The 27,448-nt window shown below is 30.6% G+C and overlaps 1 protein-coding gene across 1 annotated transcript in view; it reads right to left on the bottom strand.

Moving 5' to 3' along the window:
* The window catches only part of LOC107451644 (potassium channel subfamily T member 2-like), a 339,135-nt gene that overhangs the window by 306,270 nt on the left and 5,417 nt on the right, over nucleotides 1–27,448 (bottom strand). The window contains exon 2 of the mRNA XM_071181980.1: nucleotides 25,446–26,022. Coding sequence (XP_071038081.1) covers nucleotides 25,446–25,585 — 140 coding nt within the window. The 5' untranslated portion in view covers nucleotides 25,586–26,022. The remainder of the gene's footprint in view (nucleotides 1–25,445; nucleotides 26,023–27,448) is intronic.

Below are 27,448 nucleotides of genomic sequence, written 5' to 3'. Positions count from 1 at the left end.
GTGTAATTATATACTATAAGAAAAAATATGAGATATATATTTATGAAATATCCTAGTATTTTATTTTTCAATACTCGAACTAAGTAACTAAAACCTTCAAAATCTGACATCAATTGACATTCTGCGTTTATTCTTTCTACTATTGCTTATCGGCAACAGTTGTTTATCGCTTGTTTCATTTGAGATAACGATATCGGATCGAAGTATTGTTGGTGCATTCCTATTTATTATTGATGTGATATTTGCATGTTTACTCAAAATTTTGTCTAAATTACAATCACATCAAATCGACGCGATCGTAATTTAGACAAAATTTAGACGTAGAGAAAGGTATACCACAAAGAGAACTTCAATATTTCAATATACAGGGTGTTCCAAAATTCTCTTTACAACTTCAAAAATTCATAACTTCGAAAATAAACATGATATTTATATTTTGTCTTTTGCATGTATTACTGCAACTAATAAAGTTTTGTTTAGTACGCTTCAACATGCGCACCATTGGTGGCCCTAAGCACTTCCAGTCTGTAATCAATTTCAAGCCAGGTGATGTAAAGATAATTTTGGAACACCCTGTATATTTACCTCGACCAATGGATAAGAGTCATTACAAGAGATAAAATAAAACTGCAAACGGGTTTCGTAATTTTCCTCATAATATTCGAAATGCGTCAAAATCACGTGTCCCGTAAACCTAGAGTTAACTTAGCTAAAAAAATCGTAGAAAGTTAACGGTGTCATTGTTGCATATTTTAATATATGTTTTACATTTTATTAGTCACCACTCTTCAGAGTTTTAGTTGCAAACCTGATATCAATTTTTGAAGTGAAACGGTGTGCAGAGCTGCCAATTTAGCGAGAGATTTTATTTTCATATTTAAAGTGGTAGTAAATATATACTATTTTTTTCTTTTATAAATTTAATTTTTGAATGATTTTGATCACCATTATTCTTACAAAAATTAAGCTTATATATTAATATGCGTTGCTATCATGGTTGTCAAATTAATTTTTCTCAAATACAACGTATTTGTTTGCTTAAAATTGAAGTTTTAATTCCATTTTAATACCACTGGGAAAAATGATAATGGATGGGATTAAAAGTTGGCAGGTCTGGGTGTGAATCTTGATACGAACATTTTAACGCAGTAGTGGGAAATATATCTTAAAAATCCTTCCAATTTACACAGTACCCAATTTCACATTGGTATTCTCAAAGCGTTTTTTGGAGTTGGAATTACTTTCAAATGTGTTTGATTAAAATCAATATAAAATGCAAAAGTCATAATGTTTAATACGTTTCGATGCTCTGTTAAATTTATTTGGATTTGCTTACTTTAGACAGCAATTTCAATCTTGCAACATAGGTCTGCTGCTTATCCGGAAAATATAAAATATTGATAATATAAATATTTCATTATCTTCCTTTCATTTTGAAGAAATAAACTATTCCCTACTACAAATAAAAATTGTAATGTAAAACTTATTTATTATGAGAAATTTCGGGGAAAAAAAACTTTTGATGGATTATAGAAGAATCAGGGCAATAGTAACTTACTTTCTGCAGCGGTGCAATAGATTTATTAACATGCATACCTGCCAACTTTTACGCATTTGGCGTAAAATTTTATTTCTATATTTAAAGTGGTAGTAAATATATATTATTTTTTCTTTTGTAAACTTAATATTTAAAGCATTTTGATCACCACTATTCTTAAAAAAATTAAGCATGTATATATATATGCGTTACTGTCGTAGTTGTCAGTTTAAGCTTTTTCAAATACAACGTTTTTTTTTGCGTAAAATTGAAATTTAAATTCCATTTTGATACCACTGGGAAAAATCATATTGGAAGCGATTATAAGTATGAACATGTAAGAATCTTTCAACTTTTCCAATTCAAGAAGAATTATTTCCTTATGATTTTAAATCACTTAGAATATGTTCTCCTCATATCATATAGTTTCAAAGAGGAATTGAATAAAAATTAATTTGATTTTTATTTAAATGTGAATAATTTAAAATATAAATCATAGTGGTTGTTACGATTGAATAATAAAAAAAATAATAAATGAATGAAAATGAATTTAGTTTCTACAATCTTTTACATTTTTAGTCGGTCGCCATATACATACCAACTTGCACGGTCACTGAAAAATATTTTACAAGTGGTAGTAAAATAACGATTAAAGTTGGAAATATTTTCCAAAAATTAAACGAATTAAACATTTAAGAGGTAAATGAGCTAACAAATAGATCATATCTACATATTTTATAATTATTGTTTTGTCGTTGTAGGTTTAAAATATTTTTAAACTTTAAATTGAAGATTTTATTTGTCAAAGCGCTATAATGTTGCCACCACAAAAAACATTTTTTATCAACGGCCGTAGAATTTTGCAACTATGTATAATCAAATTAGTTAAAAGAAAATATGCATGTTAAATTTAGATGATTATGATAGCAAGGAATAATTAATTTTCTACGACATTGTTTAAAAAGGTTATATGTTCTTACTATTAGAATTTTATATTTTCCGCATAAGTTGATAAGCATAATTGATACATAATCGGGCAAAAATTAATAAGATGTACAGAGGTCATGCGATCGGGTTGTGAAATTCAAATGGTAGCAACTGGTAATAAAAAGTGGTAGTAATATTAATGTAATTTTTTATGTTATTATATTTGTAGCTATAGAATATTTGATTTTCTCAAAGAAGAGTACTATGTAGATCTAAAGCTAGTGGAGATATAAAATTTTAACTCGATAGTGGAAGCTAATGTTAAAAAATTTTGAGTTTCTTTACAGCAAAACTGATATCAGTTTTTAATTTGTTCCAGCTACGCAAGAGTTCTGTTGTTAATATGATTTCTCAAAGCAACGTAGACATTCCTGAATTTAACTTTCACTTAAGTGTTGCAAACATTTGTGCACCCATGGTCATTTTCATTTAAATTGAAATTGAATTCAGTTTTAAAAATTTATTTATAATCATTTATAGGGAAAACTAATATCACATTAAATATAAATCTCTAAAACAAAGAAAGCCTTCTTAAATAAATTCTTTACAATGGTCTAATATATCAAAAATGCACAAATACCTTAAATAGTCATCATCCATGCCATTCACGTTTTCCATCGATTAATGAATTAATTAAATTCCAAAACTGAATTAAACATCTGGGAACACCTTTTACAATCACAAGTAATAAAATAAACATTGTAGGTCAAAATAAAACTTTTAATTTCGATTAATATTCACAAATGTTTGACCTAAATTCGGTATCGAAATGCAGGGAACAAAATTAAAACAGCATGTTAGAAACTTAAATGTACTGAAATAGCTTCTCAAGTTCTTCCGGTCCGTCAGAAATGATTTCGAATTACATATTCACGCGACACTAAAATGCGGAAATAGCGAGATATTAAATCAATCTTTCACTTTTTCGCAGTGGTCGAAAAAAACTAGATTATTTTTTTGTTGTTTACTGCATTAACAACTATTTTTTACAAACGTAGTTAACTGCAATTACTTTTTTTTAAATGCAGTGATTGCAAACTACTTTGGAATTGTAGTGACTACAAACTACTTTGCCGGAGAAATTAATTTACACATTATAATCAAGATAATTTTAAATAAAAAAAATTGGGTAATATTAAACACGAAGAATTATTTAGAAATATTTTTTCATGTTTTCATGAGCCATTTTGTTATTCTAAAACATTTTTTTTTAATTTTTTTCTTTGAGTCTTCAACTCTTTACGCCCTTCTTGACAGCGAATATTTAATTTAAGAGATGCTAGGAAATAATCAAATATTTGAAATTTTGTTAAGTGTTTAATGTTCTTCTATTTTCTCTAAGAAATTAAATACATCTATAATATAATTCCTTCCTTTGAAATAACACCAGTGATTTACGAGTGCACATTCGCGTGTGTAAATATGATCAAAGTGATGAATTATCGATTATTTGTCATGACTAGCTTAAATATCAGTTATACGTGACCCCAAATTCACAATTCTTGTTAACTCACAATCACAGAGGCATTTAAAATTGTGTCCTTTGACATACTCTCGACGACTTGTACGCATCCAATTCGAAAAATTAGTTGTGTTAGAACCCTGTTCGTAAACTAAACTAACGTTAAAAGTAGTTGCCAGGTATCGTTCCAAAACTACAATTTTTTTGCATAGCACTTCTCAGTACGCTACTATTTCAAAAAAGCAGCACACTACCCTACAAACTGCGAAAAAAAGTAGCAACCACAGTAATTTCCCTACTCGTAGTGCGCTTCTTCCAACCACTGGTTTTCAGGATATGAAGGGATCTACTATCCTTTGTAGTTAATCTATTAGAGTCACTTAGCAACACCATTGCCTGCTAATTCAGCGATCAACCTCAAACACTTGATAAATGGGATAAGGGCCACTTCCCGTCCCAGGTCCCCAGCTAAAACAACATACTAGGACTATTAGAGCCACTTGGGAACAAGAAAACTTGGCTGTTCTTTTTTCATAAACATAAAATTATGTAGGACAATTGCTTCTGTCTCCATTTTTATTTTAGAAAACAAACATGTTGTTCCTTTGTGCTCGTAAACACGTTGAATGCCACGCTAATTTTACATGGCTTGCCCGTCTGGCCAAACGGTAAATAACTACAAACTAAATTTGTAAATATTAGACAGATTTTGCTAGTATTTTAAAAGGTTTAGCTAGACATATCTGAAAAAAGTAGAGAATTATATAAGCCTACGAGTTGTTTAGAAATAGTGGTGGTTAAAAATCACTAAATTGAATTTATAACCAAGAACCACAATTAATAAACTACCACTTGAAAATATTTATTCGCCATCCGGAGCAAATTGGCATCGCTGCGTTTATGAATAAAACTATTTTTGTGTGTTCTGTATTGCATTATTTTCTTCAAACCATTTCAGTAACGATAATAATATCAAAAAAAAATTAAAAATTTACTCGAATTATATGTTTCTAATAATCTTGCTTCGCCGGTCACCGGTGACCCCCAAGCCATTCAACCAGGGCCTTATTATCGCACGGGCCTACGGGGCATGGGCCCTGGGCCCAGTGTCTGATGGGGCACTAAAAACACAAAATTTAAAACCTATAAAGAGCAATTTACACTGCATCCAATTTCCGAGATGCGCGCGGGAATGTTTTCAACAATAAACTGCTTATGCATGTGTGAATTTTATGCAATGAGAACACTCCCTAAAGAAGAAAGCGATGCCGCTCGGCAGCTGAGGATACGAACTATTTTTGAGTTGGGGGCTCTCATTGTTGGCAGCCAAGTAAAATTTTGATTTGTAAATATAAACACATCTTGCCTCTCGTAAACGTGGGGCTTCCCTGGCCGAGCGGTATCACCGGTCCAAACGCTCTGTTAGGCGTGGAGGTAGCGGGTTCGAATCCCGTCGTAACCCTGGATGTATTCTTTGTGATGTCTTTCTCTGAATTGTTCTATCTGTATTTTCTACTTGACAATGACTTATAAGCCTATATTGAGCACACAAGTCAGCAAATGTATGTAATTTCAATAAATCAATCTCTCGTAAACGTGTGTTGACAATGTCTACGAAACAGCTAAGTGGTCACGGTAAAAGAAAATTGAAGAAAAAACGAAATGATGAAAACAAAAAAATGAAAGGATTCATGGACAATTTTCTTCAAGTATTCAAGTAGTTCGAGTGAGACCAGTTCAACAAGGTGTGATGCAAAATCATTGTATAAAAAAATGGATAAACGACAAACAGCAGTTTCGGCTGTCTTGTGGGACACTATTTTGCAGCGTCTAAATAAAGTTAATATCCAGCTGCAAGCAACAGATGGAAATGTAAGCATTATCATACCTTTATTTGATTCAATTATAAAGTTTATTCAATGTATCAGAGATGATTTTGTTACGTATGATTCTAAAGCTTCACAATTAGTTAATTGTGACTTTATTGAAAAGCGAAAAATTAAAGTTGTAAAAAATAGGTATCTTGATGATTCGAAATCCAAAGAAGTGGATTTAACTAGCCGAGAGATATTTATAACACAGTGCCATTATGTCATTTGTGACTTATTAATGAGCGAGCTAATAAAAAGAAAATCAGCATATTTAATAATTGAAAACCGCTTTAGTTTTTTGTGCAGACATATAGTCAAGATCAAGAGACATTAAAAAAGTCTGCTGAACATTTTAAAGAAATTTACAGTGCAGATGTAGATGAAGAGTTTGAGAGTGAAGTGCTTCATTTTCTCCAGTTTTTATCTGATGAATCTTTGACACCCCAAGAAAAACTAAAAATTGTTCGCTCTCAAAATATAACACACACATTCCCAAATGTTGATACTGCTTTACAAATTCTGCTAACTATGCCAATTTCAAATTGTACAAGTGAACGTTCTTTTTCTGCTTTGAAACGCATAAAAAACAATTTGCGTAATAATATTAAGCAAGATAATTTATCTTGCTTAAGCATTTTATCCATTGAAAGTGATTTGACCAAAATGTTATTGATACATCTGCATCAAAAAAAGCAAGAAAAATGCCATTGTAGATATTTGTTCATCATTTTATTTTTGAATGATTATATATATATATATAATCTTTGGGTCTGAATATTTGTATTGCTTTAATAAGAAATTTATCACATTCATCTATATTTTGTTTATTGTGAAAAAATTCTTGTGTTTTTTATATGGTATATTTTAGATAATTTAGCAGGTGGTTCTTTTAAATTTTGAAATTTCAAGTATTATATCTAAATCATTAATACATCGAATAGCAATATATTTTTGATCATTTGTATAGGATTATGAAATAATTTTTACTATACTTATAATTAGATCAAATGTTTGTTATAATTATTTATTTTTAACATTATTTTTCTTTATTCCTCTTTACTGATGAATAAATATTTGAGATGTGTACAATAACATTTTGGGAAACAATTTTAATTATGATTAACTTAAAAGTCAATGTTTTTAAAGGGGGCACTTAACCGAAGGCCAGGCCCTGGGCCCATTTTCATCTTAGTCGGGCCCTGCATTCAACGTGTTAATAATGACAAGCTCTCTTTTTATTGCTACTGTCATGGAATTATTATCTTTTAACTAAAAAGAATCTATTGGGTACCAAGCATTAAAAAACAATTAAGGGGCATTTAGGCCTCAGATGCCCAATTCTACAACAACGATCGAACATTAAAAATTACTCACTTTTTGAAAGATCTTAATACAGTAACCATTTATAGAAGACTGCATTTTTTGCAGTTGTGTTAGAAAATAATTGAAAAACTAAATTAACCCATTGAAAACCGATTTATTTAATTAACAAGCTGTGAAAAAAGTCAAATTAAAACTGATAAAAAATTTTACTAAAAATTATTGAGATTTTTTGGTTGATTAATTACAAAATATAACTTTATGCGTACACTAAATATGTTGACATTTATAAGAGGTGGTAGTTTGGAATTGGACTGAAATTTAATTAAAATTTCCATCAAATCCCGGGAAAGCTATCCTATTATTAGTATTGACATCCAAAATAGAAATATATAATTTGAAATTAATAAGTAATTACTAATTTCAAATCGTATATTTCTATTTTGTATGCAAGATCAAAATAAAAAGTACTTTATTTAAAATTTTATTTTGCATTGCAACATAACAGTTAAAGAAATAAATTTTAAAAAATACATTTGTATAAAACATATCGAAAAAAACATTTGTAAAACACATATAGAAATTGAGCAAAACTATTTGAAGAAAAAGTTCAGCATATCAATATCTCATCGGGTTTTAAATAACAATAGATTTATAATTTAATATAATTACGCGAACTTTCTTTAAAACTCGATCTATCCTTTAATACTTCTGTAAAATCAGTTTTTTAAGTCTGCAGCGATAAAGCTCAAACTCATGAAAGTGGCAACTGAATTCAGCTGGGACTGAGGAATAAATAAATATCCAATTGCTTTAATTGGCGGCTCATATCTTTAGACATCGCCAAACTGCATTTGATTTTCAGCATACAACTCTTTTCTTAGCAGTTATTTAATTAAAAGGAACCGACTATTCGAAAGCAGGGATATACTATTTCCCAAACACTTTTTCCTGAACATTTTTCTACTTTTACTAAAATTAATTAATTTGGAGTAAAAGAACTTCTTCCGGGAAAGCTAATGAAATATTTTCGGTGCATTCTTGAGCTCTGCATTTGATTACGAAATATTTTTAAATGACTTAAGCTGTGTTAACTTTTTGAATTCTTTCACATTTTTCGAATGATGATTAATGAATAATTTGAACGCACTAAGGTTTTATAAAAAAATAATTATGTTCATTATTCTTTCGTTAGAACATAGTAGTTCTTTAATTTAACGATGTCATTTTTTATTTATTTAGACGAATTGAATCGTCTATGATTAATCAATTTCGAAAGATCATTTACAAAATCGTCATTTTTCTTAGTGTTTCAGTTTTAATGATTCTTATACAAAATTACAAATTGTTTTTATCTTTCTGCTCTGCATTTGCTACTATGATTATTTTGTTATAATTTATTATTCATTAATTATTCTGAAATAGTTTGGGAAGTATGAGGTGAGTCTGTGTGCCATGCATGGCAATAAGTTTGCTGTCGTTACAAGTAACGACAATACAATTAAAAAGTACATACTTTTTATGTGTACCTTGTTACTTTACAAATTTAGTTATTTTGCTTGTATTTTCAGTACTTTCTTAAGAAAAGAGAAAAAAACTTGTATTGAACGTATCGAAAGCAATTATTATTAGTTCCGAAAAAGTTTTATAAAATTATTTTCAAATTTTTTTACCAGAAATCTTTTTGAATTAAATGATTTTTCTCGAATTATTTTAATATTAATGTTTCAGTAATAAATATGGTACTGAAACAGATACCTTTAACCATAACTTAATTTGTAATTAATTAACACTAAGAAACAAATTTTCTGTTGCATTTATACGAGTACTTCATCTTACTTCAGTGCGGTGAAATAGTTTTTTAAAATTAGTTTCGTCCTCAAAACTACAGGTATACTTTAAAAATGATATTTTTAATTAATTACTTTTTTTGCCTGAATGTACAAATTCATAAAGAACGTTTAGGATTATAAACATACATGTGCATGTTGTCTGCTTCTTTCAAAATAACACTTAATCCTTAAATACATAACGATGTTTACTAAGGTGACAAAGTCATGAGATCGCAATATGCAACTATACAGATGGCAGCAGTATAGCGTACAAAATTCATATATGATGAGCGACATGGCAGGAATTTTATCAGTGTTTAAAAAACATTCGAAACACTGCGCTTTTGTAATTTGGCCCTCTAGATATTCCAACATGAGCACCATCGAACATTTATGGGATATAATAAACAGTTTGTGCACATGCACTCGCAATATTTTCGCCATTAAGGACATCTATTAACCCTTTCGGGCCGACTGTCACAAATAAGTGCCAGCATAAAACTGTATCAATCAGGGTAAAAAGATAAAACTGGTAATCAAATTAATTCTTTATCAGTTTATTTGTGGGCGGAGTTATAATTGTTTGATTTATTTAATTCACCATTACTTTGTTCAAAATGAAACTATTTGGTTATACTTTGAATTAACATTGATTATATATATGATTAAACTATAAATAGTTAAAGTAAAAGCAAAGTAAGTCTATCAAATCAGCAACGGCTACATTTAAGTTACCGTTTTTTATTTAATTACAACTTGATTCTGATTTTGTACGAATGCAATGCTTTTTTGAATCAACCGTCCCCAAGGGGTTAACACTCTATGGCTTAATATTACTACAAAAGGCTTCGAACTACTTGGTGATGTAGAAATGCATCAATATTTTTTTTTAATTAAAAGAAACTTTAATGTGGACTTTTTCGTACTTCTCGCATTAACTACAACCATTTCCCAGTTGGTTTCAAACGCCAATTATTGAAAATAAAAATTCATCCATTTAAAGGTTAAGATTTAAAAAAAATAATAATGCATAACTTCCTTCCACTCCTTACGTAATAAAAGCAGTGGGGATGCTCAGTATTCACTCGAGTGAATTTTAAAACATCCAAGTCTGGAATATTAAATTCAAATGCATGAAAACCACAGGTTGAAGAAAGAAACCGATTGCAGATTTGAAATCAGCTGCGCGAAAATATCCAGAAACCGTTTAAAAGTCTCGTGAAATAGAATATGAGAAAAAATTTTGTTCCCCAGTATTATCATTCTTTTTTGCTTTATCTTGATATATATATTCTTTTCCCTGTTTTTACACAGGATGTAAAAAGGAGGAAACGGTAAAGTGTCTAGAAACGAATAGATCGGATCGAAAGAGAACATTTGGTGTTATTACTTTCTTTATCCAGTTAAATGTGGAATAAAATTTTTGAAAGACCCCTTCAGGTTGCAGAATTAGGATCAAGTAATGACATGTATACACGTCGAACGCAACACAGATGATTCTATTATAAATTTTACGACCAAGATTTTTTTTACAGTTATATTATATATAAATTATATATAGTACACTATAATGTATATAGATATTTATACATTAATTACAGTTAAGTACAGTTATATTATATATATATAGTTTGGAAACGGTTTGCTATCTTGAGAAATGTACATCATATAGAAAATAACATTATTTTTTATACTTCATGTTAAGCATACTCTAGAGCAGGGGTTTCCAACTTACATGAGGACGGGGGCCTCAATTAAAAACACAAATCAAATGACGGGCAGCAACTTTATCAAAATTTTATGTAGGACTCTTTTAGGTTTGAAGGAACATTAAATATTACGGTCAGATTTTTACCAAGTTGCACAAAACAAAAGTATTGAATTACAAATTAAAGTAAGAAGTAGATTTTTAAAAATATTTAATTGCATATTAAAAAATTCGGGCTACAATAACTTTAGTGTGCACCCATGTATTAAACAATTAATGTGCAACAGATATCAAATAAAACTTTATAAAGGTTGGTATTAAAACTTACATTTTAGCACACAAAATGTTCAATGACAAAATTGAGGTTTGTCTGCTGCAACCACCATAGAATAGATATTTACATTTTAAATTTACAAATGTGTGTGTAAATATTTTCGTCCAAAATGAGTGGTTTCAAAAAGTTAAATCGGAGAATTTCTGATACACATGCTAAATTATATTTACAAAATACAAAAAAAATGAAATAAAAAAGAGAAACATACACGATTATTTTTGTATTTGAATAAATATTTTTTTGGATGCAAAACCTGAGAAATAATTATTTTTGCCCCGTTGGTATGATAAATTTCACAGAAATGAAGAAATTAGGTTTTTATTAACGATAAAAGTATTTCAACCCAACATAGATTTTTTTACGAAAATTGTCCGCGCTCTAAAGTTCGGAACAAGCATTTATATATATTTTTAAATCAACTATATGTAGTGATAGCCAAAAACAAATTAAATTTACAAAGAAAAGCAAAAATTTTGCTACTACTTTAAATATTGAAATCAAATCATGCAGAAAATCATTTCTGAGAAAAGGCAAGGTTGATAGATATGTAAATAGCATTGTACAAAATGAAATAGCATTAATTACTACCACTATCATAACTGAGACTTGTTAGAAAGATGTTCCAGTGTGAGATAGATTGCTTATCAACGCTCTTCCTGGATTGCCCAATTATCCAGTGCTTGAAATTTTTAGTTGTTACAGTTTGAAAATATATATTTTAAGTAATATATCAATTAAAATCTAACCATCTTAAAAACACGAAAGAACAACTTAACGTTGAAAAGACTATTACAAAAAGAGTAAAAAAAGAAGAAGAAACATTGATTAGAAATCTTTGAGCTAACCAATCGAAGGTGCTTAGTCGGGAGCAACTAAACATTTATTAATCCTACAATCTTCTTTCCCGTTGCCCAATGCAGCAAAAGATCAAATGTTCTTCGAGATAAGGAAGACGAATGGCACAGAAATAAAGAAAATAATCTCTGGAAGCCCTCACACATCGGCAATTAATGTTTTCCTTTAGAAGTGCTCTCTTCAAAAAACTACAAAAGCCCTAATTAACTCAAGTTTTTCCTATTCTCTTCGAGTAATTATAATATTGAAATATTATCTTCGTACTTAAACAAAGAAAGTTTGAACCGAACTTAAGAAAGGGAGATAAAGATTATCTGATAAGCTCCCTATATACCCACATTAGTTTTTAATTTCTTGTTTCTTTTTCGCTTTTTGTAGAAGATGTGATCTATGGTTTTATAATTTTTCCTTCCCAGACGAATAAATTTTGCTTTTAATTAATTCCTGCAATATCTTAATTTTCAACACAGCTCATTAAATACATAGTTGCCAATTCTCCTGCTTTCCGGGAGAGATTTAATTTTTATTTTCAAAATGCTAGAAATATTGAATATAGTAGCTTTTTTCTTTATCTTTGTTTAATAAATACGCTCCCTTGGTCGATACGTATTCCGCCCCCGGGTCTCCACGATCACAGTGCTGGCGTAAAATATCCTAGTAGATAGTAGTAGATAGATAATGGGTTAGAAATGCCTTACCGTCAAGCTAACAATGAAAGATTTTCGTGGTTTTCCTCATCATCTCCCATATGAAAAAGCCTCCACGCGGTTTTTCATAAGTAGTTTGCGAAGACTATTTAAAAAGTAACCCGCTCTTCGCATGAACCCAAATTCTTTTATATAGGCGATTTTGAGAAACTTATCTTACATATTTGAGAATTGAATTTGTGGTGGTTGACAAGCAAATAAGACAAACCAATCATATTCATAAATTAAACAAATTTTTAGGAATATATTTGTTACCACTTTCTTAATTCTACTAGATTTTGTATTAAATGGTTCATTTGTAAATTTCTTTATCTTCATAGTGGTCTAATCAAACTGTAAAAAACTGACCGGACTGTAAGAAACAGGGTGGAGGCTTCCTGTTATAGGAAGCGTTGGTTAAAGTCTTCAACGAAGGCAAATTTTTTTCAAGATTCGATATAGGTGTTCCCTTGTCTTCTGGATTGGGTTCAAAGTTACAAGACTATGGAATTGAACATAGGTAGTTCGGAAACTCGAAACTGGATGAACAACGTTAGTAAAATGAAATTTTAACTGTGTCGTAAGGAAAAATTGGGCTAATTTTCAAGAGTGATTTTGACGGCGCTTTTAATATTTATGATTTGATGTTTAGATACGATGCATTGTCTCATCTATGAAACATGAGCTAGTGAAACCTGTAGCAATGCAGAGGAGTATGTTCAAATTTTTAATTGAGGTTCAGCATGATTCCACAATGCTTCAATTCAAAATCCTTGAAAGGTTGAATACGTTGTCTCAACTATAAAGGATAATTTAGTGAAACCTGTAGCTATGTAGAGAAACATGTTCAATGTTTTTATTGAGGTTTATACAAAAAGGCTTTATTCCTCAATCTGCAGTTCAAAATCCTTGAAAAAGGTTGGATGCATTGCCCCATCTATAAAGGATAAGATAGTTGAAACTCGCCGTAATGCGGAGGAACTTGTTCACATTTTTAGTTGAGGTTTATACCAAATATATTTATTCCACAATGCTGCAGTTCAAAATCCTTGAAAAGTTGGATACATTGTCTAATCTATAAAGGATGAGCTTGTGAAACATGTAGCAATGCAGAGAGGCATGCTCAAAGTTTTAATTCAAACCTGTAGCATTTTACAGGAACATGATAAAGGTTTCAACTGAGGTTTCTGTTTTTGAAATTGATTAACTATCATAATTTACGACAAAATTCCAAATAAATATTAAATTTACCTTTTTTTTTAATCATTAAACTTTTGTAAGTTTCACAGATTAAGAGAATCTTTGTATTAATTTGTTGCTACAAGTAAAATCATTATTTCTAAATGGACCCGGTTTTATGCGACTATCTGGGACCAAACCGGATACTGGCAAGCTTCCAAAAAAAAACGTACTCTCCGAAATGTAGTTTTTTATGTTAAATATTAGGTTTATCGGAAAATTCTGCCTGCGGAAGAACACGCTCTAGTATACAAGGATGGCGAAAGTTGCCTTCTTAATAAAGAAAAGTGGTAGGACATTTACCCTTAAATGTACATATCCCAGATATACCACTCAGTTCGGCCGGATACTTCTGTTACAATTTTGAATAGCTATACACAAGCTGTTTTACTCCATATATGCTGTCTCTTCAAACTATAGCCCTTCCACTTTCGTTTAAAAAAGGAACCTTTCTGCTTTAATGTAAAAGCAGTAACTTCAAGTGAGCAGAATTTTCCGGTAGGCCTAATAATATTTATTTTTCAAACTAAATTGTTGATTTATTTATCATTCAAATAAAACTTAAAGCTTACAAAAAAGAAAGCGAAAAAAAATGTAATATTATAAAAATCGGTTTTGTCCAACTTTTCCTCAAAAATAAGTATTTAACGTTTTAGGGAAATGGAAAAGAATTCTAATGACAATAAATATAGTTCAGAAATATAGTGTGATTTGCAGCATGTACACATTATGCTACGTTTTACCTGCTTTAAAATTCCTCATCTTCTACAATTTCTTAAGCATCCATGTTAGCAAAGTTTAATTACTGGAGATAATGATCTTAAAGAATTGGCGAGGCAAAGATATGAATAATTTGGCGTGAATTAACGACACTACGGGTGAAGATATGGAAATTTGCCAACATTTTTACAAAAGGGATCGATTTGAAATCGCAGACTCTTGGCTTCTTAACTAAGAATCTCAATTTCATTCTTTTCTTCACAACCAGTACATGAACAAAAGAAATCCTAATTTCATGAAGGTATAATAAAAACGATTAAACGTCACATTGTAGATAGACTAAGAAATATCAAATTTTTCGAATTTCTTCTCATATATTTACTTAATTATTGCCCGATAGGGTTAAATGTCTAATCGTAGTAGTATAGGACTGTTTTGTATCCTGAAAGGGTGAAAAACTTGGTAGTTAAACCCTTTCATATCCATCTTGCAGAGATGCCATGGGCGACTAAATATGTAAAAAAGTGGTACACTAATAAACAGTAAAAATCTATTAAAGAATCAAACTTAGGACTTTTTTCTAGCATATTTCTTTCAGTTTACTATTGAAGATGAATGCAGAGTTGCCACAGATGACTAAAATTGTAAAAACGTTTCATTTATTTTGCTTATTTTTTAAAGTAATTATTCAATCGTAACTACCACCATGACATTCATTGTATAGCATTTATATTTAAAGCGAAACAATCCTTTTCAGTTAAGAATGTGGTGAAACCGGTAAAAGAGCTACACTTTAAGTATATCTTAATGAATACCCTAGTTGTACCCTTGATATTAAACTTGGCCTTAATTTTATGTTCTTTACTCTCCTTGTATATATTTTGTACATAGTTTAATTTTACTTCTGCCCATGTATATAATTTGACTTGATGAATAAATTTTCACTTTGAAAAAAATTTACTCAGTATTTTAACAATTCATTGTGCTATCAATCTCACTACTTGACAATTCAGATCTCTCCTACCAAGAGTTGCAAAAAACCCACAGTAAAGTGGGTTTTTCTAAAATTGATTTCCTTTTTTATCCTTTGTTATATTAAAGAGCTATTCTATTGAAATATATATGTAGTTTAGCTTAAAAAATTAACCTATGGTGAAAACACTAACTGTGTTTGGAGACTGGGGAGCCACCTTGCTGGCTAGATTTGACTGCATGGCCATTAATTAGTCAGTGCCTTTGATTCGCAATCCATCCACACAAAAACATTTCCTCAAATATTTCTTAAAATTAAAATATAAATAAAAAGTAATCCTGTATTTAAATAAGTTTCAAATATGTGATGTATGTGAGTACACATAACATTTTGTATCGTAATGTCAGAAGAAACTTTTTCAGACTTTTGCACAAATTTATTTGTATTAATTATTAATTACACTTTAATTACCTATATGTTAAGTCAATTCATAAAATTAAACTTAATTATTAATATTAAAATAAGGTACTTATCCCTGCCCTCTCTTTTCAAAAAACCCCAATAAAACATGAAAAACCCACACGGGTTAGACTTTTCTGGAAAAACCCGGGTTTTTTGCAACCCTGCTCCTACCCCTCTTTTATCTAATACATGACTTATATTGTGTACGTATATCTTTCAGAACACGACGAATCGGTTGGTGAGGCTTCGTGCCAAATCATATTCAGCATCCTTTTCAGTTATACCTTCAATTATAAACTGAGAGAAATATGCCAGAAAAAAGTAGCAAATTTTAATCGATGTTTGCTTTTAATTAATCAGCACTTTCTACATTTTAAGTCGCCTGCAGCAGTAAGTGAAATTTTCCGATTTAAGCTTGGATTTTCAGAATTTCTAGCCTGGAGGGCTTTTTGCTCTTTCATCGAGCATGAAATTATCATGAGAGAAAAGAGGGGGTAAGAGAAATGAGCATTAATTAGAATAAATAAACATAAATGAATTGCTGATCTATACCACTACTTACATTTATATTCGCTTTTGTTATTCCTGATCATGTTTTAAAAACCAGTTAATATCCCTAATTAGCATATCTCATTAGAAGTTATAAGGTAAATACCGGTCTGTTTCTTATCTGGGAAAAAGAAAATACTGGTAGATAGTCTAAAATAATAAAAGCTTTTTAAGAAATCAGACAATGAAGTAGCATTGCTGCCATTTTTTTTCTCTTTTCCGTTGTATTATTTATCTTTTAATATTTCATTTTGATTCAATAAATTTGATCCAAAATATTACTGACTTATATTATCGCTTGTTTCAATTATTCCCAATTCATTTTAACATGAAGTTTGCTCTCAAAATACGACTGCCAAATCCAGAGGTGCAAGTTTGGAAGACTCAGTGTTATATTAAAGGTCAAGTAAGTGGGTCAGTTCTGCGACACTGAGTTTTTGGAGCCGGGAATAAGCTGTTCTCGCGATACCGTTTGAAAACAGTCAGAAAAGTTTTATCAATTTTCATCTTAAGTGAGTTATTCCTTTTTGTTATAAATAAACAAATTAGTGTAGAATTCAAATGTTTTGAAAAAAAAAAACATTTCATCTTAACCCAAAATATTTTCCAAACAATCAAAACACATTCATTAGTAATGTCCCCAAAGTTTTCAAAAATCGTGAATTGTATTATTATTTAAGATTTTAAATATTTTTTATTGTAGTTTCATTTTTTGATAAAAAATATTTCAAATATTGGTGAAAGAATTATTATTAAAAAAAGAATAATGACATCGCGTAAAAATTATGAAATGAATCAATCGAAGAATGAACTATTGGATGATTAACAACTGTTAAACTTCTTATAAGTTGAAAAAATATGGTGCTCTTTCATCATCTCCTACATTAAGAAGCCTCCACACGGTCTTTTATAAGTAGTCCGCGCAGACTGTTTAAAAAGTGAACCAGTTGTGCGCATGAACCCAAAACCTTTTGCAAAAGTAATTGAGAGAAATTTATCATATATATTGGAGAATTGAATCTATAGTGGTTGACAAGTGAATAAGGCAAACCAATAATATTCATAAATAAAATAAATTTTTAGTCATATATTTGCTACCACTTTCTTATTTTAACTATATTCTTTATTAAATGACTCGTTCGTTAATTGGATATCCTTCCCGGGGAGCAACCTGTGAAAGCCGCGGACAGCCGCGGGGGAAGCAGGTCTCCGGGACTTAGGGCCAACCCCCCCTCGTTTTTATTGATACGTTCTTGCGTAATATTACTAATTCTACACTCAGATGAATGAGCTAAAGCCGCAGCCTGCGGCTGGTACTCAGGTCTAAATGTCATATAGGTAATTGGATATCCTTCACAATGGTCTGATCGGACTACCTATAAAAAGCCGTGTGGAGGCTTTCAGTTATAGGAAGCGTTGACCGTAACACTCAGTCGCAGGTTTTAAGAGAGCAACTCCAGGTTAGATTCCAAAATTTCATTTCACCGTGCACGTAACTGCGAGTTACTTTAACTCGGAGTTAACTAACTTGGTTTAGGTTCTACAATTAGGAGCTCCACTTTTAGATACTGGTTATCTGCATTCTTGTAATTTTGAAGTCAATTCAGAAGACAAGGTAATTTCTGGATTAAGTATTGGAAGAAATTTACCTTCGTGGAGGATTTTTGGTGGAACAAACCCGCATTTACGTTACATGGAGAGGAACATCACGAAGATCTCCCACGGTTACCCTGACGGCAAGGGGACTCTAACCCATGATCAGTCTATCACTGAGAATATTTCTACGTCAGCAAGCACTGTAGCGCGGGTGCGAAATTCGAATCAACCAATCATTGCCGGGATTCGAACCCAGTTCACCTCATTGGAAGGCGAGCACTCTACTCCCTGAGCCACCACGTCTTTGATACTCGAATTGTCGAGAAACTGAATTAATGAGTTGCATTGAATTAAAAAGTTAAGAAAATTGAAGTATTTATATTCGCTTTTTATAAAATATGATAAAAAATTATTTGTGTTTAATAATAATAGGAATAAGAATGATTAAAAAAATAACATTTACTTAATTAAAAAAATTTTAAAAGCTAGGAAATATGTAATGCATGTAATTGCATCACAATTATATAAATACTATCGTACAATACTGTCTCACATGCTACCGCTTCCAAGCCAAAATGAGAAAATGATTGCTTTGAGTTTTTAATTCATTTTTCTTTATTCAAACTAAAATTGTTATATAAATAATTTCATACAATATTATATCAAATGCTTAATAATTCATTATTTTGCCTTAAATTAATTTAGAAATTATCCGCATTACTACAGAACTTCATAAAAAAAAATTTTTTTTAAAGCAGTAACTGAATAAAATGCATTAACTTAGTTAGAAAAAGAAATTAAATGGAAAACTTTTTTAAGAATGAAGAATCAATACCGAGCTTTCACGCGAATGCCGCTTTTGCTGAAAGTGTTTTTGGCATTTTGATTAGTTGTCGAGAAAGATCTTTTTTTTTTATTTGGCCTCTATAACAGGCATAACAATTAATTTCAAAAGTTACAAATTAAGTTCCTTAAATCTTATTATTAAATAAATATTTCAAATGTAATAAAGGCTATCAAATGTACAATACGCAAAAAAAAAAATATACTGACCATCCTGAATATTTTTTGCTTTAATAATCGAATCTATGACTTCTAGGATTCAATCTTAATGGTTTGAAAGGATGACCTCAAATATGCTAATTAATTAGCGCAGACGATATTTATCAGAGATGCCAACTTGCTGCGGACAGCAAATATATATTTTAAAGTGGTAGTTTATCAATTGTGATTCTTGGTTTAATAAATTCAATTTAGTAGATTTTTATCCACCACTATTTCTACATAATTCGTAGGCTTATATAATTCACCACGTACTTATGTCATGCTATGCCACCACAATGTAGCAAAATTTCAAAATGTTTTTAAACACAATGTATATATGTCACGATGTATGGGATAGGGGACGCTGCGCGGCCCAGGTGCCCAGTTCTTTTTAAATAAAGCGAAGCGATGTCATGCTATGCCTTTCAAAAAAATAAATAAATAAATAAAAATAATCAGATATTTGCAAAATTTACTTTGAATTTATTTACCGTTCTTTTTTTTTATTATTATTCTGGCGTGTCCCCGGCAGTTGGCATCTCTGTATTTTAAGTTGCAAACTCTGACCCAAAAATCTACTTTCTCTGAATAAACATACCTTTTTCTCGACGGATTCGGATTTCTGACCCCCCCAAAACATAGGGGGCAGCAGCAATCTGGGGTCAGGAGAGCGATCCAAAGTTTGGATCCCTTAATGTTGATTTCTCGTTTTGCGTATTTCGTCCTACCTCGAGAACTTTTTAAGCGAATTATAAAAGAATTCACACACAATTCTAAAATTCATTCATCCAAAGATAATTCCATGCAAAATATAAACTGTTCATTATTTTTAATTATTTTATTTTATAATAGTCGAAAGCATTTTGAATTGTAATGTATACAGTTTTTTACGTCAATTTAAAGTATGTCATTTCGCATGGCAAAATACAAAATTTGAGAGAAATCGGTCGAATTGTTTCTGAGAAATCGAATTTTAAAATATACGGCTTCTTTAAAACAATTGAATAATTAAAGATATATAATAATAAATAAGTAAAAATGAATTTAGTTTTTAATCGCTTTTGGAATCCTTGGAATGAGCACATAAACCTACTTACAAGAGAGTAACAATAAGTAAAAATTATTTAACCACTTTTTGTTTTGAAAAATGTAGAGACAAAGAAAATCGCTAAACTGTGGACATGCAATTGATGATTACAATTTGCTTAGCTTAACTAAGTTTTCGAATTAGAATTTTCTGACCTACAGAAGCTTAACACTTTGAATGCCACGCTAATTTTACATGGCTTACCCGTCTGGCCAAACAGTAAATAGCTACTAACTGAATTTGCAAATATTAGACACATTTCGCTAGTTTTATAAAAGCCTTTGCATGACAATTCTGAAAAAAGTGGTGAATTATATAAGCCTACGAATTGTTTAGAAATAGTGGTGGATTAAAATCTATTAAATTGAATTTATTACACCAAGAATTACAATTAATAAACTACCACTTCAAAATATTTATTCGCTGTCCGGAACAAGTTGGCATCGATGTGTGTATAAATAAAACTATTTTTGAGTATTGCTTTAATTTCTTCAAACCATTTCAATAACGATAATAATATTAAAAAAATTAAAAATTTAATCGAATTATGTGTTTCTAATTATNTCTTCTTTTTCTTTTCCAGACCAGACTATCGCCAAGTTCTTTATCGTTTGGTTTCTCCATCATTGAGCAATACTGATGTTTGACGTTTCGTTAGTTTTTAAAAGAGTGACTGCGTAAATTATTCATCTGATTCGTATTTAATTTTAAACTGAGTTGTTTCGGCACCAAAATGTGTTGGTTGTAAACGTAAATGTTTCTAATTACAATCAACACTAAAACAAGTATCTCATAGAACAAACTCTTTTACTATCACAAGTGTACACAAAAAATATATATACATGTTGCCAACAAAAGAATAATATAATAAATAAAATAATAAATAATCAGTGCATCTGCGTTCACGCATTTGCGTCTGGTAATCACTGCATCTGCGTTCACGCACTTGCGTCTGGAACACGCTGTCCGGAGCAAGTTGGCATCTCTGTGTATATAAATAAAACTATTTTTGAGTATTGCTTTAATTTCTTCAAACCATTTCAATAACGATAATAATATTAAAAAAATTAAAAATTTAATCGAATTATGTGTTTCTAATTATCTTGGCTTCGCCGACTGATTGAAATACATGTTATAAAACACATATTATAAATTATCAAGTGTTTGCCTAGTTAATACATTGTATGCTGGCAATTTTTCCAAAAAAATGAATTACAGCTGTTAGTGATTAAAATTTTAAAAAAGTGGTAGGCAAGATTTCCTGCCTACTGAATATTTACTATATTTTCTGAAAGCTGGCGCAAACACTTCACTATAGCTACAACTTCAATTTTAAAACAATAAAAAAATTACGACGGGCGATTATAGTACCGATTACGTTTATAATGAATCATTCATGTTTGTCGTAATCACGAATAGATAATTTCTTCGATAAATAGGGCGAAACGAAGTAGTTTTCCTAGAACTTTTAAGACTTTCATGTAGATTGAAAACATTTTAAAAACGTATTTCAAATTTTTATAAATTATTCTTGATTACAGTTGTAAAAATAATTGTTATATCGCTGCTACTACTGCAAAAAAATCATAAACATGTGTACACACATCACCTCCTACAACAGAAAGCCTCCACACGATTGCTTATAGGTAGTCTGCACAGACAATTTAAAAAGTGAACCTGTTGCGCGCATGAACCCAAATTTTATTGTTAAAAGTGACTGAGAGAAATTTACATTGTGTAGTTTAGAATTGAATCTGTAGTGGTAGACAAGTAAATAAGAGAAACCAATCATATTCATAAATTCTTCTTCTTCTTTATTTGAATAAACTGGGCTCCTGTGCCGCGAAGCGACCCCTATCCCATTCATCATTAAATTACATACTGTAAGGTAAAAAAACATTGATTGGCAAACATTGTAGCCATTATATTCATAAATTAAACAAATTTTTGGACATATATTTGCTACCACTAGTGGTCTGATCGGTCTACTTACAAAAAACCGTGTGGAGGCTTTCAGTCGTAGGAGGCGTTGCTACAAAGGAAACGTCCTTATGCCCTTCACAGGACTGCCAACTACTACGCTTTTTGCAAAATATTTAATTGAGTAGTAGACAATTAAAAACTAAAGTTCGTAAACTTTTTGTTAATTATGCTAATATTTTAAACGACTGATTGCGGGAAGGTTATTTTAATATAAGATTTCGAATCATTTACAAGCAGTGGTGGAAAAAAATTTTTTTAAATGAATTTATAAACGATCAAAGAATACATAAAAGCATAAACTTAACTACCACTAAAAGAAATTTTTCCTAAAAAGAGTAGCAAGTTAGCAGTCTATTTTCAATAATTGAATGTGAATTATGTTCTATTCTATTATATTCCATTCTATTTTATGATATTCTTTTCTGTTGCCTAAGAAAGATTAGAAAAACAAGTAGAAATATTTTATCTCGTAGAGAAAAAAAAAACTCACACTTGCAAAATAGACATAACAACCTCTTTAAATTACAGTCGCTATTTTGTTTAACCGCTTACGTCAAGTTTTATAATGATGCCTGAAGTGGAAAATAATATTAAAAGAAAATCTAGGAAAAAAGTGGTGAGAATTTAATATCTCTAACTATTATTATATATTTTTTTTAAATTTTTATTTATGCTGTTAAAAATAGAAATTAAAGATCCCTTTAAGTCCCAAAGGTGATACGTCGTCCATGTTAACATATAGAGAATTATATTCACTGATATTCGTTTCATTTTATTAATTGAAATTTATTCCCTGAAATATTTCCCGAATCTTAAATTTGAAAGGTGCTAATATTTTTTAAAGCCCGTACTCCAAGAAACTTGGTCAAAAACTCACTTATATTGTATAATCATAGCAACCGTTATAATTTATGGTCGCTATTTTGTTTGCAAGAGATTTAGGCGAAACCCAATAACTGATGAATACATATTTTAGTATTTTTTATATACGAAAAATAAATTTGAGGAAAAAAAGTGGTGAAATTAAATATCTCTTGCTATTCTTAAATCTTTTTTTTTAATTTTTATTTGTGCTTTTAAAAATAGAAATTAAGCGTCCATTTGAATCATAAAGGTTATATTTCATCCATGTTAACGTTTAGAGAATTATATACACCGATATTTTATTCATTGAAATGTATTCTATTGAACTTATTACTCGAAATATTATTTGAAAGGTGCAAATATTTTTCAAACCTGAACTCCAAGAAACTTTAAACTTGGTCAAAATACTTAGTCTTAAAATTCGGTAACTAAGTTCAATAAAATACATTTAATTGAATAAAGGAAACAGATATATTTTTTTTAAAATTTTAGTAATTAAATGCAAAAAAGTAGGGAAATTCCAGACACCGATTTAAGGTTTCGCGATGTAATAAAATCTGAAGGCAGAAAAAAAACCTTTGCGGGAAATAAAGAAATTACTTTTCGTTCATCTTAGCTTAGCTCATTCAGATCGATTCCATAGACTAACAAGGACGAAATGAAACCTGTTTTCTGACTGAAAGGGTTCCTTAATCCTCTCACTGCCCGACTTGTGAATTCCTCGGAGATGGATATTTTCCTTCTATTTAACTGTGCAACCCGCTCTTTTCCCATACCTGGTTTCGTTTCGTTTCTGCTTTTCTGTGGTATAAGCAGATAGCTTTAGTTATCTATATTTTTTGCGAAATGTCTAAGCATATTTTTCAGAATTTTACACGCTCTTCTCTTAGTGTGTTGATTCGTAATTTAAAAAAAATAAATAAAAAAGTTTACAAAATTTGCAAAGAAACGCGAATTTAGTGCGAAGAATTTGAGGTAGGACTTTGTCTCCAGAGTTGTTTCGAAGTTCATCATACTAAATATGACTTCTAATGAATATTTTGTTTATGTTTTTCCGTATTTTCTTTAGTATATACGTTTTACCTTTGTATTACATAAAGTAAGTATTCATTTAACCAAAATAAATTTTAAAATTTCTGTTTTAATATGATTAAAAGTAATATTCAATTTCTTTAGAACTTTTATTCATAGTCTAACTCTTTATTGAAAAAAATAATCTGTTAAAAATATTTATAAATTTTAACAATAAAATATATGTAAATTTAAAATATTTAAATAAAAAAAATGCGCTATTTTTGTACTTAGTTTGATAACAAGAAAAAAATTATATAGCCTGGACAGGAATCATGGTGGACGAGCGTATCGAACTTCGTTTATTCGTTAGAGGTACTCCGTCAGGTCAGCGGTACAAAGCCCCTTACACAAAATGTGAAATATTTCCAGAAAGCAAATGGACCAAATTTCCTCTTTACGGATGATAACGCCCGTCCGCATAGCAGACTAATACCTCTAATCGGCAAGTTGTCTGCCGACAAGTTGGCAGACTAATACCTCTAATCAGTGAATATTCAAGGATTGCCTGCGATATCTCCTGACCTTAGTTCCATCAAACATGTATGGGACGCCTATGAACGCTCAATTGAAATTCGAAGATCAGATCCAATGACCGTCGATGAACCTAAGAATACCTTAGTGCAAGAGTGGGTGCGTTTGTCATAGTATGAAACCACAATTGTACACAGCATGAAGAACAGAATGAAACCACATGTGCGTTTGCCACAGTTGCACACCATAATAAACAGTATGGAACGCCTATGCGAGAATTGTGTAGTTTTTAGAGGCGATCATACATCCTATTAAGTATGTTTTTCTCTGGCTGACACAGTGTCTGTCGGCTGCTGTGCTGGACAAGTAACAATTCCCTTGTTAAAGGCACCGGGTCACCAATTGAAACGAGGCTATGTAGCGATGACACGGGTATTAGACGTGCATTTACCTCAAATGACTAATTCCATTAGAACAGCGATTAAAATATTCTTTGTGTGCAGCAGAGCTTGATAGAACTCCCCTTTTGATAAAACCATCCCGCATTTTGATGATTTCCCCAAATTTGAGAGGATTTCTGCATTTTAGAATATTTCTAATTAATTATCTCATGCCTAATCGACAATTTTTCCTACCCCGAGCATACATATACAAACTAGTGAAAAATGATGAAAACAATACACAATAATGAAAAATAGGTTGAATTAAAATTTTGCACCAAAGGATTATAAGCCATGTGAATACAGTCACCAGAGAGTGTTGAAATGAATAAAGAATTAACTGCCTCTTACCTCTCTTCGGATCGTCCTTTAAACCAGAGAGTATCCACACCTAGCGTCCTATCGTACATTGTCAAAGATGACCGTGGACTAGTACGGATCTTATTCAACGAATGCCTAGATCCGTACTGAGGTGATCTTCGGCCATCCATTACGTAAGCAGAAGCGTAAGCAGGGGCCGAAAATTATACAGATGGGTAATCCAAATTTGGCACAAGATATTTCGGCTATCACAAACGGTAATCCATTCGTTTCATCCTCAAATTCTGTTTTGAGAAGAAGTCACTTCCATTTCTGAATGCGAAAAAATAGCCGCCAAGTTTTTTGTTATTAAAATTTGCGTTGGCATTCCATTATTTTATTCAAAGGAGAGAAAAAGAGAAGCACTGAAAGTATCATACGATGTCAAAATAAAATAAGGTTCAATACAAATATTCTTGGCGATATCTTTAGTTGGCATACTTCTATTTTGTTTAGGAAAAATTATTCTTCTTTTTACACATTATTATAAAATTGTCTTCTAAATGCTTTTTCTGTAGTTATAAATTTGCCTAGAAAGTATAAGTTCCTCCTTCTTCATGCACAGCACCTTTAAAAGAAAATAGATTGCATTAAAAAAAAATTTTTTTTTTTAAAAATTCTAAACATTTTACTATGTTTAAAGCATTTCATACGGGATTTTTATATTTAATTTTATAGCCGTCGTGGAACAGCTGTCCGAATTTTCTGTTTACGACTACCAATGTTAAACTCCGCATCCTTGTCACTTTGAACCCCATCCAGAAGACAAGGGAACTCCTGGATTAAGCATTGCGAGAAACTTACCTTCTTAGAGGACTTTTTGATGGAAGTAAAATGCGTTTGAGTTACATGGAGAGAAAAACCTACGAAAACCTTATATTATGTGCGAAATCCTTAGCAAATTATGAGGAACACAAATGTTCAGCACAGTTGCAATACAGAAAATTTTTAAAACTGGTAGGAAAGATAGAGAAACTAATTATAAAAACTCATTCAGGGTTTCCGCGGTCTTTGAAAAATTTTAGTAGTTGCAGTAAAATTAGGTTAATGCTAAATAATAATTCTTATTTTGAGATACCACTTCGCCGTTAAGTGGATTAATCGATGGAATTTTCTTGTATATATATACTTTCTTTGTAAAACAATTTTTCGTGGTAGTTACATAGAAATTAAATTATCGACATTTGCTTAATTTTTGATACTACTTTTTAAAATTTACAAGATCCGCGGGAACCCTGCTTATTACCATAGATGAAACGTATTTTTAAATTAAATAGCTATGCTGCTGCCAACTGAATCATAAAACTTAAACCAAACAGTTAAGATAACTTCATTAAACCAGGCCTGAAAGCGAGACGGAAAAGAGAAGAAACTGGTAGTAGAGCTATTTCAATAATAGATAATTTTCGGGAGGAGTAAATCTATACTTAACTATAAACAATTTACTGCTATTAACATTGATATCGGGGAGAAGGAATTGATATATAAATTATATCCGTTAAAAAAATTCGGTAGTTATGGTTATTTTTATTATTCCCGAAAAAAAGCTAAAAATGTAATTTATTTGTTTCCAGTTTTTACTCTTTTCCGTCTTGATATATATAGACTTTCAGCCATGCATTAAACATGCTATGGTTACCACAATGTATTCGAATGAACTTCAATGTATGTCACATTTAAATATGTGCTAGTTAAAATATAGAAATTTAATTAGTGAAATATGTATCAATTTATGTTATTATTTATTTATGTCAACTTATGTATATATATGTCAAATTATGTTTATATTTATATATATCAACTTAGATTCGATGAATCAGATATTCAAATGTTATATTTACTCAAGCAAAGTGCTTGTTTTTCTATTAGCTACCACATCGACTGCTAAATTCAAAATGTTATTACTATAAATTTTCTGTAAATTTCTAGATGTATGGGATAGGGGCCGCTAAGTGGCCCAGGTGCCCAATTTTTGTAAATAAAGTAAGTAAGTA

Source organism: Parasteatoda tepidariorum, chromosome 6 (genome assembly GCF_043381705.1).
Source record: "Parasteatoda tepidariorum isolate YZ-2023 chromosome 6, CAS_Ptep_4.0, whole genome shotgun sequence".
Lineage (NCBI taxonomy): Eukaryota > Metazoa > Arthropoda > Arachnida > Araneae > Theridiidae > Parasteatoda > Parasteatoda tepidariorum.
The sequence above is the reverse complement of the archived record's forward strand: the minus strand, read 5'-3'. Positions and strand labels throughout refer to the sequence as shown.